At 31.1% G+C, this 16,712-nt stretch overlaps 1 protein-coding gene across 1 annotated transcript; it reads right to left on the minus strand.

The window, feature by feature from the left end:
• Positions 1-643: 643 nt before the first annotated feature.
• On the minus strand, positions 644-11,603 carry LOC139526481 (uncharacterized). Its single transcript, XM_071321633.1, has 5 exons — positions 11,594-11,603; positions 9,064-9,310; positions 7,886-8,046; positions 5,116-5,350; positions 644-870 (listed from the first exon to the last, which is right to left on the minus strand). Exons 1-5 carry the CDS (start codon positions 11,601-11,603, stop codon positions 738-740), a joined length of 786 nt encoding a protein of 261 aa, XP_071177734.1. The 3' UTR covers positions 644-737.
• Between the last annotated feature and the right edge of the window lie 5,109 nt (positions 11,604-16,712).

Raw genomic sequence — 16,712 nt, forward strand, 5'->3', positions numbered from 1 at the left:
TGAAATTTGTATGTACAGTCAATTCAGCAACATTGAAATTTCTATGTACAATTAATTCGACAACATTGAAATGTATATGTACAGTCAATTTGGCAAGATTTAAATGTATATGTACAGTCAATTCGGCAACATTGAAAAATATATGTACAGTCAATTCGGCAACATTGAAATTTATATGTACAATGTACAATTATTGTAGATAGCTTTTACACACTCAGCGATGTGCAATCAAACTGATCGCTAAAGAATATGAAGAGTAATGTCATAAGAAAAGGCAATGCTATACGGGTATATACTATGAGGTAGGTGTAACCTTAGGAGCTCCCAAAAATGTTTGTGGAATATGTTTTACTTTGTTTTTCTATCTATCTTCATACATTCAGATAACCAAATTGGACATGCTCATATGTTATACGTAAACATTACGGAAAAGACACATTTTTATCGCCAATCACGTTGTCACATTTCGATTGTGTACCCGTAGTGGGCATATCAATGTCGTTCGTTCTTTCCAAACGGGCCGAATTAGTTGTTCTATCATACCATAAGCCTTAAGGGAAATATTTACATGTAGCATAATTTAAAGTTGCATATGACTTAAAATGCAAAGACATTAAACAAATAAACAAAACACAATGACAACTGAGACATTCAATCGTTTAATCAACATTTAAACGCTTAGCCTCCATTATGAACTCGGCATTTTTAAAGAAACAACATGATGAATGCTGAAATTATTAAAAATAATTCATTTCGTGTCTTTTATATTCTGCGACAATTTGGTGGCAGCGTGGACATGTATGGGTTACATCTTTGAATCTGTTTATGCAGCAAGGCACTAAGCTTAATATCGGTAACCCAATACAGCATCTGTAAAAAACAAATGTATCTTAGTATGAATTTTTACAATTACTTACAAAATGCTTCAACATCTATTCAAATCACTATTTCCTTCAAATGTGTTTCGTTTTCAAAAAAGAGAGTGAGTTTGAAATCTTTTTTCTTTCGAACAGCAGCTGTTTCGATGTTAAACCATTAATTGGCTTACCTCGGCTCACTCCGATTCTCTTTTTAGAGTAACGGAATCATCCAAATTGTGACAAATGTTAAACTTGTATTATCATAGTCATTTCGTACACCCCATTCCATACCCTGGAAAAAACCATTTCGTACCTTGACCATTTCGTACCTCATGGCATATTAACATGTATACCATTTCGTACCTCATAGAAGATTTTTTCGAACCTGATATACAATGCATGATGCTTGCTACTTATGATAGTTTACTGGGTTTCAAAAGATTTTTTTAATTCATCAATAATTATTGTCCTTGATGATAGATATCAACAGCTTGACGTACAAATGTATGTACAACTAAATGAAGATATTTGAATGGTGTTATTGTTTACCTTTTCAATCTAAGCTTCAGTTTCTTTATAAACCTGATTGATAATTAATAGTTTTGCCATTTAGAATTGTGTTCATAACATTTTCTTCGGCAATATCACGACGGGTGACACATCGTGGAGCAGGATCAAATATTCCTTCAGGAACCCATGAGAGCATCCCCAGTTTTTTGTTTGGGTTCGTGTTGCTTAGTCTTTTATTTTCTGTGTTATGTTTTGTGTACTATTCTTTTCAAGCCATGGCGTTGTCAGTTTATTTTCGATTTATGAGTTGAATGTCCCTCTGGTATCTTTCAACTCTCTTTTATATCAATCTATTTAAATATGTTAGTATGTTTTAAGGAGATCGTCTTTAACTAAACCATAGTTATAATAACATGATTATTATATATACATTTGAATTTTCTTTTATTAAAGGTTTTGTAAATTGTTTTCAACACTTAAGTTAGTATTACAAATTATATACAATAAAACATATACATAACATTTTAAATATGTTTTCTCCAACTTCTGAATGCAGAATTATAGGGGGACCAACATTTACATTGATTTTTATCTTTACTTAAAAATGTATCGTCTTGAATATTTAAAAATAAGTATTTTTATTCACGTGTAGAGAGTTGTCTCAATGACAATCATAACACATCTTCTTTTTTATGATGTCTCAATGGCAATCATAACACATCTTCTTTTTTATGATATTTGCCCCTGGACCAGTGTAACTCTACATTGTACGTGTATGTATAATATTGAATGTATTGTATTTTAACAGTTTTGGTAATCAAACTATCGGATAAATGTATCATATTGAGTAAATTGTACTTGACATATTTCCGAGTGAAAAAGGCCGAAAATGTTATGATCATAGTGTTTAATCATTGTTAATTATAATTCACGCAACATGAAGAATGTGTAAGAGTTTTAAAAAAAGGCTGATGAACACAAATGTATCTTAAAGAATATTGCCACCGATTCTGAATATTTTCGGCTGCAGCAATCATATTTTGGACTATTCAGTAAACTTTTACAATAATTTTGAAAAAAAAGTCGAATTGTTACGTACATGTAGCTATTGAGAGTAAATTAAAACGGGAGAAAAGAAACAAGAATGTGCATGTTCATAGAACACGGATTACCCACTCGCACTATTATTTTCTATATGTTCTGTGGACCGTGAAATTGGAGTAAAACACTCTAAGTTTGGATGAAAATTAGAAAGATTATATCATATGGAATATTTGTACTGAATGGCATGTTGATTGGAGCTTCACCTTCATTAAATAATACCTAAACCAAAAACTTTAACCTGAAGCAGGTTAGACGGACGAACGGATGACCAGACAAACGCACAGACCGAAAAACATCATGCAGTTGGTAGTTGAAAAGTAACGAATAACGTTAATGCAAAGAAGAATATACTTAATTCTGGACAAACCACGCGTCCATTATTAACAAACTATTAAGGAAACTTAACAGGAAAGTAGTTTTCCATCGAATATGTCTAATCTAGTGTCGAACTGATTTGTTCAAAAACAATTAAGTCAGTATCTCCATTGTAATTTACAACTTAACGAATACAAAGTAATTACGTTAGGGAGCAACCATTTATCTACAAAAAAGGTTGAGGGGTATGGTTTTTTGTCCTAGTCAGATTTTTCTTCCTCAACACTATCAATAAAATTATCAATTTCAAAACATATCACTTTCAGGTATTATAGGGAAATTCTGGATTCAAAATATTTTTGTTTTGTCCTTTCTTTGAACAGATTTGTTTTCCTCAAATTCGGGATCAGAATATTTTTTTTTCTCGGAAAAAGCCATAATCCCCACCCCCTTGAATTTAAATGGTCGTTCCCTTTACGCATACTGTTAACCTAGAACATCAACCATAAATCGATAGTCACACAAAGTTTAACATCATGAACATTAATATCAAACCATTTTCAAACAATAAAGGTATAAAACGAGTTTCATACATACACAATATTAAAAGTGACGATTTTACTGCACCAGATGAGAATTTAGACAAAGATATCTCTTCAGTGAAGGTCGAAAAAATTAAGTCTAAAACCTTTTTTAAATTTTCAGAGTTGATAAAACCACAAAGTACCAATTAAAGGTCTAACCCTGGGGTCGTGTCAATGAAAGTATCCTAGGATATGTCCTAAGATACATGTAGGTCTTAGGACATTATTTAGGATGGTCTTAGGACGTTTCTGAGACATGTCTTATGATGTAATACAAAGCTATCTTAGGACAGTCATAACTACGATGGTCCTATGACCATCCTAACACATTTATTTAATTGAAAAAAAAAACATTATGTACGGAATTCAATGACATATACTTTATTGTATTTCACTATATATATATATATATGTGTAATGGAAGAAAGGATGACTCTTTTATGGAAAACAATTTATGCAAAATAAAAGTTTTAACGTAATACTAGTAGATACGTTATTATATACACGATACAAAAATATAAATGAATTGCATACGACAACAAAACTAAATAGTCACAAAACTTTGTTAAATTCGTGCTAGAATTTAATGTAAGCATGTAAATTGTTTTGTCTTTTGGTCCACTCGATTACATTGCATGTTTTGAATAAGGATTAAGTAAAAGGGAGTCATTTTCCCCCACATTTAAATTAAAATTGCACCGTAAGGTGCAAAACAAATGTTACTCATGATGATAGCATTGTTTAAGCAAAAAGGACAGCTCCATGTATTCTATATAAATGTACGAGCGTAACGATATGACATCGTCAAACACACTTTTAGGAGATTTACTATTGATGTACATTTCATATAGATTTGTGTACAGAAAAGCAATTTTAGTGTATAGTAAAGCATTTCACCAAATGACAATATCTCAATGTATTTAGATATGTACATCAAGTAAGTTCTAGCACACCCACACAAATGTCTTGTAATATGGTTATTATTCCAAAATTTAAACTTTAAAATACTATGAACGCTTTTTTAATATCTGGACGTATTTTAAATATAAAATTTGTCTACAAATTGAAAATAATGTAACATAATTGAATCTTTAACAAATATTGAAAGTTTTGTTTGATTCGTTTATTTTTTATAATATTATACTAGTTAAGTATAGTATTAGTATTCATTTTAATGAATTTATGCCATATTAGTTGTTTTATTTCGTTTTAGGACATTGTTACTTTTAGGACTATCCTAAGACACTTATTTATATATCCTAACTTTAGGACCAAATTTAGGACATATCTTATTTAAGGACACCTTCGTTAACCCGACTTAGAACTTAGACGTGTCCTAAGACCATCCTAAGACATGTCCTACTCCTAAGACAGCTTCGTTGACACCGCCCCAGGGGAAGGAATCGGAGCTAATAGTATGCATAGTGGAGATAGGTACACATACTGTTGCAACAAGAGAAAAGATATGACTGAGGTTCCGGATGGGGTTTACAGTAAAGAGAAATGTGGGGAAAAAAAGAAGAATATATATTCCCAAAAAATACAGAAAAGAGAAAAACCAAGGACAAACATAAAAGGAAAGAAAAGAGATAATGGGATGCTGAAATATAAAAAAAAAAGTATAGACAATGGGCAAACAAAACATAAAGAATAGAGTAAAATGAACTTAACATTAAAGAATATAGAAATCAAGGACCCCACATCCAGACCCTCATATCATATAAAATATATATTTTACTTACAGTACAAGTAATAATCTGAATATAGTGTGGTACGCCTTATCACCCATTTTATAGGAAGCTTCAGTTGTTACATGTTCGTTACAGTGTGGACATATGGTATCATACGGTTTGAAATGTTCTGGTGTAGGCATGCGCGTAGGTTGTACTATCAAAACACCGGGTGGTGCTTCTGCCTGTTCTGCTTGCTGCTTGATCCCATACCTTGGCTGAAGATGAAGTGCTGCTGCATCCCAACCTTAAATTGATAATGCATAGATAGTTTGAATAATCATGCTAGTACTGGTTTGTTAATTGTTCGTGGTCTTCTGGGTACAAAACTAGTAGGTGTTTAACGACCGTCACTACCTATGACGGTCTCGACTGTTCGATAAAATTGTTATCTTTAGGTAAATGTCAACACCATCGATAGTGCTTATTTTAGTGTGTTTCCCATAGACAGTTCACTTTTGTTTTATTCCTTTATATAACAAAAGTAGGCGTGTTATACACCATTGTGAATATAAATCAATTTAGATTTACGACACAACAAGTTTTAGTGGGATTGACTGCCGAGAAATCGGCATATAACGGAATATAATAGCTACCGGCTGACAAATCGCGAGTCAATTTATTAAGTACCTTTTGTTATTTAAAAGGTATATATACGAATTTATTTTCTGAGACGATTTATTTGGTATAATATAGAATTTAAGATTTATTTGGTAAAATATAGAATCTAAGATTTATTTGGTAAAATATAGAATCTAAGTATTATTTGCTAAAATATAGAATCTAAGATTTATTTGGTAAAATATAGGATCTAAGCTTTATTTGGTAAAATATAGAATCTAAGCTTTATTTGGTTTAATATAGACTCTAAGATTTATTTGGTAAAGTATAGGATCTAAGATTTATTTGGTAAAATATAGAATCTAAGATTTATTTGGTAAAATATAGAATCTAAGATTTATTTGGTAAAATATAGGATCTAAGATTTATTTGGTAAAATATAGGATCTAAGATTTATTTAGTAAAATAACGGATCTAAGATTTATTTGGTAAAATATAGAATCTAAGATTTATTTGGTGAAATATAGGATCTGAGATTTATATGGAAAAATATAGGATCTAAGATTTATTTGGAAAAATATAGGATCTGAGATTTATATGGTAAAATATAGGATCTGAGATTTATATGGTAAAATATAGGATCTAAGATTTATATGTTATAATATAGAATCTAAGATTTATTTAGTAAAATAACTGGTCTAAGATTTATTTGGTAAAATATAGAATCTAAGATTTATTTGGTGAAATATAGGATCTGAGATTTATTTGGAAAAATATAGGATCTAAGATTTATTTGGAAAAATATAGGATCTGAGATTTATATGGTAAAATATAGGATCTGAGATTTATATGGTAAAATATAGGATCTAAGATTTATATGTTATAATATAGAATCTAAGATTTATCTAGTAAAATAACGGGTCTAAGATTTATTTGGTAAAATATAGAATCTAAGATTTATTTGGTAAAATATAGAATATAAGATTTATTTGGTAAAATATAGGATCTAAGATTTATTTGGTAAAATATAGAATATAAGATTTATTTGGTAAAATATAGGATCTGAGATTTATTTGGAAAAATATAGGATCTTTTATTTATTTTGAAAAATATAGGATCTGAGATTTATATGGTAAAATATAGGATCTGAGATTTATATAGTAAAATATAGGATCTAAGATTTATATGTTATAATATAGAATCTAAGATTTATTTAGTAAAATAACGGGTCTAAGATTTATTTGGTAAAATATAGAATCTAAGATTTATTTGGTGAAATATAGGATCTGAGATTTATTTTGAAAAATATAGGATCTAAGATTTATTTGGAAAAATATAGGATCTGAGATTTATATGGTAAAATATAGGATCTGAGATTTATATGGTAAAATATAGGATCTAAGATTTATATGTTATAATATAGAATCTAAGATTTATTTAGTAAAATAACGGGTCTAAGATTTATTTGGTAAAATATAGAATCTAAGATTTATTTGGTAAAATATAGAATATAAGATTTATTTGGTAAAATATAGGATCTAAGATTTATTTGGTAAAATATAGAATATAAGATTTATTTGGTAAAATATAGGATCTGAGATTTATTTGGAAAAATATAGGATCTAAGATTTATTTGGAAAAATATAGGATCTGAGATTTATATGGTAAAATATAGGATCTGAGATTTATATGGTAAAATATAGGATCTAAGATTTATATGTTATAATATAGAATCTTAGATTTATTTAGTAAAATAACGGGTCTAAGATTTATTTGGTAAAATATAGGATCTAAGATTTATTTGGTAAAATATAGAATATAAGATTTACTTGGTAAAATATAGGATCTAAGATTTATTTGGTAAAATATAGAATCTAAGATTTATTTGGTAAAATATAGAATCTAAGATTTATTTGGTAAAATATAGAATCTAAGATTTATTTGGTAAAATATAGGATCTGAGATTTATATGGTAAAATATAGAATCTAAGATTTATTTGGTAAAATATAGAATATGATAATAAATTAAATGTTTAGAAAGTACGTATACTCGTCGATCGTAGATAATTTTATGCAATTTAATTTTGCACTGTAAATTGTGACTATCCGAAACCAGTTCTAGATCTCTGAATGTTGTTAAATAGTGTCACGTTATGCACTATTCTTATTTTCATTCAAATAATACAACCATGTATCTATAGTCTGTTCTATCAATATTTACCTCTTCTTTCCCGCAACCATGGAGATTGATGCCATGTTGCTATTTTTCTTCTTTCGTACCTAGCTACTTCCTTATGACAGTATGGACAAGTGTGTTTTACATCTTTAAACTTATTTGTGTAACATGGCCAAAACGCAACACAAAACAATCCAAACCATATACTAAAAAGGAAAGAAACGTCTTTTACTGAAATATAACAATCAACTGTTTGTTAACAGCCAAATAGATTCTTCAATAGATATATTAGATAACCATCTTCTAAACAAGTTTGAACGTGTCACATGCTTCTTTGAACAGATACCCCAGGTCCGATTATGACGATTTGAAGAGAGAATAAGCCAATTAAGGATCGTTATCAGTCCTAAATAGTAGCTACATTACTAGAAATAGGAATTAGTATCGCAAAACTACTGGTCAGCAAAACGTAGGATATTATGAAAATAAGAAGAATTTCATCTTTCTTGGTATCCCATTAAATCTTACAAACATACAATGATCATACACGACGAAATGCTATTCAACTAAGGTTCCCGTTCAACTCTTTTTTGTTGTTGTTGGAAATACGTTTTCATCTTTTCATCGGGGTACCTCTGTGGTCGAGTGGTATAAGTGGTCCAACTACTGATACTACATGTACTAGCCTGTCAACACTGAGGATTTATATTTGAATAAAATCTTAATTGACTACTTAGGATTGATAGTTTCCTACCGAAGGTCGGCCGGTGATTCTCTATGGGCACTATCAATATCAAGAAGTCAATTAAGATTTTAGTCGAATTCGGAACTCTAGTTTTGACAGGATAGTTTCCCTTACGTATACTATGGTTAATACGCAAAACTGTACTTTATAAACTTTTCTATTTTATACTTTTTAAAGAATTATGAATTTTATAATGGTAACCATAAACCATTGGTGACATTTTGAAAATAAATAGGAGTTGCACCATGCCACAATGAAAACACACTGAAAAATGTGAAAGTGTTACTGGAAAAGCGTTCAGTTCACTGATCCTTATAACATGTTTAGTTGCTTATAAATCAGTTATTATCATGACGTTACAGAATATAAGTTCGAAAACTATTGTCTCTATCTAATTCATACCAATTAAACATCTGCAAACAGTTATTCGAAGCTGATCAGCTGTAACAATTTTGTTCTGACAGTATTAAATACTTACCAAAAGAAAAGTGAAGCGAAAACACAAGATTTAGCAGCGGATCCCATGTAAAAAGATGTTTCGGTAGTTATCTCCTCTTGACAATGAGGGCACGTGATCCTGTAAGGTTTAAAATGTTCCGGTGTGATAAGTACTGTTGCAGGAATCAAACTAAGTGGCTGTCCAGGTTGTCGGCTGAATCCATACTGATTATGTGGTTGTTCTTCCACGGTGACCGTAGAATCATCTGATGGATGGATAGCTGAGCCTTTAATATACAGTATGATATTGAAAATGTCGAACAGTTTCAGAAATATAATTTGTTTTTTTCGCATGAAAAATAGATGTATATTATCATACATAGTGAGCAACATTTAAACTTCAAAAATGTGGGAGGGGTATTTTCTTGTCTTAGTCAGAATATTTTTTTCAATTTTATTTTGTTTTTCAACGCTATCAATCAAATTATTATTTCATAAATGTAACACTATAATGGTATATGTACGGTATGGGGAAATTATGGATTCAGAATAAATTTTTTTTGTCAACTGCTTGAATATTTTATTTCATCAAATTGGGGATCACAATATTTTTTTAGAAAGAAAAACAAGAATGTGTCCATAGTACACGGATGCCCCACTCGCACTATCATTTTCTATGTTCAGTGGACCGTGAAACTGGCCCAGGGGTCAAAATTATAATTTGGAATTATAATTAGAAAGATCATATCATAGGGAACATGACTTGTGTACTAAGTTTCAAGTTGATGTAACTTTAACTTCATCAAAAACTACCTTGACCAAAAACTTTAACCTGAACATCGCACTATCATTTTCTATGTTCAGTGGACCATGAAATTGGGGTCAAAACTATAATTTGGCTTCAAAATTAGAAAGATCATATCATGGGGAACATGTGTATTAAGTTTCAAGTTGATTGGACTTCAACTTCTTTAAAAACTACCTTGACCAAAAACTTTAACCTGAAGCGAACGGACGGTACCACAGACGGACGAAGGCACAGACCAGAAAACATAATGCCCCTCTACTATCGTAAGTGGGGCATAAAAAACTCCATCCTATTTGAAGTTTAATGGTCGTTCAGTTAAATATACTAGATACATGTACAAGGAAGATCTTCAAAACTTCATTTGTTACAGAGGTTGGTATTGTATAAGAATAATAATTTAATACATGTATTTAAGGTGGTACCCAACACTTTGACTAAACTAATTTGGCTCGTTTAATTTTCTTTAAATTTTGACAAAGTATTTACTTTGACCCTTTGACAAAAATATAAAAATTTCAAAAAAATTTGAACCAACCGTTTTATCAGAAAAATGACACTGGTTATATAGCAGTTTGATGAACACTTATTTTGATCATTGAGAAGCTTGATATTCCCTTAACAACACAACGTAATCAAAACGTTTAGCTGAATTTACAGAGTTATCTCCCTGTAGTGTTAGGTACCACCTTAAGTATCCAGACGGACATTCCCTCTCTTTTTCTCTCGTAATTACCGGTATTGTTCGGTTGTTTAAGAGCCGCTCCTGTTTTGTTGGATTCTCCAATATAAAACACTTTAAGATTTTTATGAACGTATTCTCAATGTGGCAGCAATCCACCGATACACATATTCTGTATCATGTATTTCGATGTAAGAAATCGGGTCTTTTAACTTAACTCATAAATTTTAGACAATTTGTATACTATTAGTGTTGTTCGATTAAAGTCCTATAACTCTTGATAATAAATCTGAAAATAGTCATTAATGTTTATAGAACTATGTCGATCTTATCATAAAAATTCAAAGTCCGATTTGATGGAGAGTTGGAGTGGATCAGTAAGTCTATGCTGAATGCTTATTTTTGTAAACTCAGTGTGTGGGGTGCTAAGCGTTGACCAATATACTAGATCAATATACATTTTATATTCCGCGTTTCATTCTAAAAAAAAAAGTGCACACTTTTATGTTGTACTGTTACACCACTGTCCCATATGTTAAGGGGAGGATGGGATTGGAGCTCTCAAACGAGTTTAACCCCGCCACATTCTGTAAGTCAAGTGTCTCTCCCATGTCAGGTGCCTAAAAAATTACAATTCACGGGCACCTGACTTGGGATAGACACATACAGTGTGTAATTCGGTGGTTTCTCATTGCTAACTTTTTAGGCCGTGCGGTGATCTATATGCGTTAATTTCTGTGTCATTTGTTCTCTAGTGGAGTGTTGTCATATCTCATTTACAATCATACATGTTGAATACTTTTTCATGAGCTTCTATCGATCGGCATTTTGTGAACGAATGATCTGTTACCTGTTTTCATTTATAATATCATGTTTGTTTTGTCAATGTATTTGCCATAACCAAAATTGGTTTTTGTCTGTTTTGCAAATAAAGAATTATTATATTAGAATTATTATAAAAATACATTTACGATGCTGGTCGGCAATTTCGTTCGTCCGTTAAGTTCGCTTATTTTACATTATTAACCTGACAAACGAAACTAACGGACATGGAGATTAGAATTCAGGCAAGAACCAACTTACTTTTCGACATTATTGTTGACGTCATATATATATCTTGAAAATCTGTGTAATGGTAAGACCAACATCGGTACCGTTTACGTATCATAATAGCCTGATATAATTGTTATGCCTTTTTTTTAATATGTGTGTGGCTCTGATCTGGCTGTGGATATTTATCATTTATATTGTAACGGGGTATTTTCTAGGCAAATACAACGTAAACGATGTTCTAGGGTTCTTTTCTTTAATACACAATATTTAGACCCTACAACATAATAACAAATAATAAATATTCACATGACACGACAGTACATGTAACATATGGGCAAAGGGGAATAACTACAATTCATACTTATTCCTTAAATATCTATATACTACAATTAATCTTTTAAGCACACAAATCTAACTCTTTAGTTAACTTTCCAATACAATATAATTCATATGTATCTCATAATAATAAATAATTATATACATCTCAAATCTCTTAATGAGTTGTCCATTTTATAAATAGATTTATACAAATTCTGACCAACATAAATATATCACATATTGAACTACACTTCACATAAACAGACAATTACTTAAATAAAACATAGACAACACAGACATTACAAATAGACAACATAGAACACAATGCTTTATACCATGTAATGATCGTATGTGGTACATAGGTCAGTGTAATAGCTGGAAGCATCACAGTGCTGTACGTGTATAAAATCTGAGCACTACTCATATGACAATTTGACAAGGTATTAATCCATATCCTGAATAAATAAAAATATAACATTTCATAAGACAGGACTATTTCACCAATTAAATAAAATACACAACTACATGTACATCTAAAATATGTAGTTTCAGAATTCTGTATTATTCAAATACCAAAGTTATCTGTCTTTTACTTTTATTGTAACTTTATAATATTTAAAGTATTCGAATGTTTTATATTAAAATGTTTAATATGACTCTGTGTTTTTATAAAATGATTTAATCTTTTACTCTTTCATACTCCAAATATTCCTCTATTCAATACATACAATCAATCCTTTCACAAAGTATTAAAATGAGTGACATACTATTAAGTTTGTTAATTAGAAATAAGGTTAATCAACTGACCTGAATATAATATTGAAAATCCAAGAAGTATAATATAAATATCATGAATGTCAGAGTTGAATATACCAAGCAGGTAATTTTCACTGCATTCCAATATGTCTGCAGTCTAAATTTACCAGAAACAATGAAAACCTATAGTAAGGCCTATGGCCTGAAGATTGACCAATCAAAAGGTTAAAATTTTCCCTCCAAAATGATATGAAAGAAAAGAGGTTCACCAAAGGGAAAAGAGAATGATACTAGAACAATAGTGCTAGAAATAGAAACAATGAGTAACTAAACTATCAAACACTGCAATAAAATTAATAATCAACAATATCATATTTTAATATATCAATCAAATATGACTCTGCCATAGTATCAACATTATTATGTCAATTATAAAATTCATTGTAATAAATTACTTTGCTTTTCATGAGCCATTCAATTGGAATAAAAATATCTTATCTTATCTTATTTTATTATAGATCTACGTTATTTTAAAGAAATGGTCCAGAAGTTCGTTTTTTAGATTTTCTAAATCGGTCCGTAATGATTTTCATAAAACCCCTATTCTTAAAGTATAACACATGTTTTTCTCTCTGCATTTACGATTTAATACTTGCAGTTAATACCAAATGATCATGAATATCTGAATGGGCATGTAATGGGTGATGTATTTCGTATACAACGGATTGATGTATCAACATAACAATGTTTTGAGCAAACACTTTCTTCGGACCGTGGATCCATCCATGTAAACCCCTATTTGTCGTTTAAACGTGACGGGATTTTACAGTGTCAATCACTGCTGATAGTACATGTATATGAAATGAGTTACAGGAGCCATATATATTTAAGGCATTATTTCTATTATACGTAGGGTTTCTTCATGCATTTTTTTCTATGGAGCATTCCAACTGAATTTTGGTTAAATATTTCATTTCACTCTTATCATAAATGCATAAGACAACGTAAGCGTATCATGCACTCTTAGCTCATGATCTTTTTGTATATTTTACTAACAACAACAAAATTTGTGACTAAACTCTAAACCAACACTTTAACATAAAGATAAGCCGATAAAGTAAAGCTGTGTACTTCCTTTATATATATCCAACAGATGTGTGTTTCAAGGGCGTACAACGATGCTTTTACAAATACTTGCTGTCGTTCTTGTAAAAACAATTAAAATATGCACAAATTGTCTCTAAAGTAAATAGCCTGCAAGATTTAATATTTTTTTGTTCGCTTTCATAGAAATAAAAAACTACAGGAAATTCAAACGTTAAAACACTGAAGGACCATGCTTCATATTACTGTTTATTGTATAGCAATATAATATTTCCAACAGAAAGTAACCAAAAGTTAGCGTGCAATAAATTCTAATATTGTACTAGTGCAATAAATCTTCAAAATTCATGACGTCATCAATGACAAAATCTTAGTTTAAACCAATTTTTACTTTCAAATATTATATTGCTATACAATAAAAGGGTTATTGCATGAATATTGGTGAATATTGTCCCTCGTAGAACATATATTGCACTCGCAAGCTCGTGCAATATAAAATTCTACTCGGGACAATATTCCCCAATATTCATGCAATAACCCTATAATATCGTTAGTTTTATTTGATAAGCTTGTACAATAGTTGCATGATGATGTACAAGAGTTATTGAACTTTTAACATTTTTATAAGTATTGTAATAAGAACCATCAGACTTCAGTTCAATGGAGTGTTTTTACTGAAAGATATCTTTCTAAGAAGGAATGTTTGCCATCAAGACAGTAGTGTAGTTGACCATAACGTATCATACCGCCTCTTTGTTCCGACAATTTGAACAGGAGTTGCGGGACATTTACTATTATTTGTTAGTATTATGACACTAACAAATGTGACTCCTCTGAACCATTTGAAAGAAAGCTCATGTTCTTGGTTGGATTGCTTGCAATGATGTGTGCATTATCATCATTTTTAGCACATAAAATTTCAATAACAAGCGTTATAGCGAATCATTTAAGAAATTGATATTTTCGCAGAAATAACACAAATAAGACTATTAGAAGAATATTCTACACATTGTTTTTTTTGGGGGGAAAGGGGGGGGGGAGGAGGCGACACTTTACTTTTCATTCAGTATATATCTAGGAACGCTAAATATTAACTGTTTGACATGGGTTAGGAATGATTGTTTTAAGGAATTTATATATACGAATCTAAACTCAGAGGTAAAATTTCGGGCTAGTTTGCATTGTCTTTTATTTCCTAGTTAGATTACATATCAAATCAGGATTTTATTTTTATCAGATTTTATTTTATAAAATATCATGAATACTGATTTTTTTTATGTGTTTTCCTTAACATAATTTCAATCTGATGACTCCCTTCCTAAATTATTGAAATCAATTATTTTGCATTAACCGCAATATCATGGTGCAAATACACCCGATCGGACGATACGTCATAAGGAATGTATTTAATACTTTATATATGAAAATGTATATTTGTTTTTATGTTTTGCTGCTACACCACTATCCCGGTGTCCTATAGCCATTCTTCCCCCATGCCAAATTTTCCGGGGGCAAAGACTTGATCGATCCGGGGGGAAAGACTGGATCGATCAAATATTCCCCCCCGGAAAAATTGGCATGATCCTACTTCCCCCCCCCTCAGCTTTAGGGTGGGGAACCATGATCAGCCCCCCCTTTCCCCCGTAGTAGCGTGCGATGCTAAAATTTCCACCTTGTAATATACCGTTGGCGACGTCACGATAAGATTTTTTTTTAGAATGTGTTTATAGATATATATATATATATATATATGTATACACATTCTGGTGTGATGATCACATCTATTCTCCGTCTTGAACCCCTGGTATCATGGAATAAATGAATACAGGGCCGTAACTAGCCTCTTTTAATAGTGAGGCAAATATATTCGCCGAGCATAGCGAGGCGAAAATTTTGGTGAGGGGTCTGGGGAGCCTAAATGCCCCCAGAAGCTCTGAGAAAAATAACGCAAAATCGTGCATTCTGAGCGTTTCCCGGACTCTTCTTAATACATAGAAACGCAATTAATTTCTATTTTTATTTTTTCGAAAATATTCTGGTCTCAAAGCAAAACCATAGATTCAGAGGCGGATTTAGGGGGGGGGGGGGCTTTTTGTGGAAAAAATTTGGTTGCTTTTATAGGGAATCACTGAAGCGTGACTGGAGCGGGCCCCTCTTAGGTCAGTCAGTGGGCCCCCACTTATAATAAAAATTTCTGGATCCGCCACTGAGATTCGTTGTAATGTAAGACTTTTAGGTTTAACGGGGACAACAATAAAAGTAGACCAATATGTAGGATAAAGCAAAAATCGTAATTTTCATAATAATTTAAACCGGATCCGTCTATCTGTTCTTGTCTTTTATGTTGCTTGGACTTTGGGGATTTTTTATGACTAGATTCAAATATAGTGATAGTGCAGTATTAGGCCGTGTTCACATTGACCTAAGCTCATGAGCTCGGTGTTGTGTAAGTGTAACTCACACGTAAACTAAACAAAATTACGTTCCCATTGATAAAATTCAATGTTTACATGTAGTGTAAAACATATTTTGTCTACATGCAGTCGATACTCGATGTAGGCCTTGTGTAGATTAAGTGTACACAAAACTAGGGTATTAATAAAGTTCTTAACAGAAATATTTGTCTAAACTTGATATATATTTTTTATAAAACTTAACGTAGCTTTATTAAGCCCATATCAAGACTCAAAGCAGCGTCATTGCCGAACACATAATTCATTTGAAAATTAAGGTCTTTCCGAATCGACTTGACTTGCACAGAAATGTTTGCCACTGGTCTTTACTCAAACAACGATTCACTCATAAATGCATTACTTAAAATGTGTGAGGTAAATGTATTGTTTGTCTAGTTGTTAAATTACCCTTAAAACTAAAAAAAAAAAAAAAAACATTACCCCCTCCCTTTGCCAAATACTCCTTGGAGAAGAAATACCATTTGAAACAAACAGTAAAGATAGGAATATAGTGATCC

Source organism: Mytilus edulis, chromosome 6 (genome assembly GCF_963676685.1).
Source record: "Mytilus edulis chromosome 6, xbMytEdul2.2, whole genome shotgun sequence".
Taxonomy (NCBI): Eukaryota; Metazoa; Mollusca; class Bivalvia; order Mytilida; family Mytilidae; genus Mytilus; species Mytilus edulis.

What these genes read in the sequence shown, in the direction of transcription:
- LOC139526481 (XM_071321633.1), bottom strand. An exon ending in TTCGCTTCACTTTTCTTTTG is followed by an intron (nt 8,047 to 9,063) that starts GTAAGTATTTAA and finishes TTTCCTTTTTAG; the next exon opens with TATATGGTTTGGATTGTTTT. An exon ending in TTCAGATTATTACTTGTACT is followed by an intron (nt 871 to 5,115) that starts GTAAGTAAAATA and finishes TGTTTTTTACAG; the next exon opens with ATGCTGTATTGGGTTACCGA.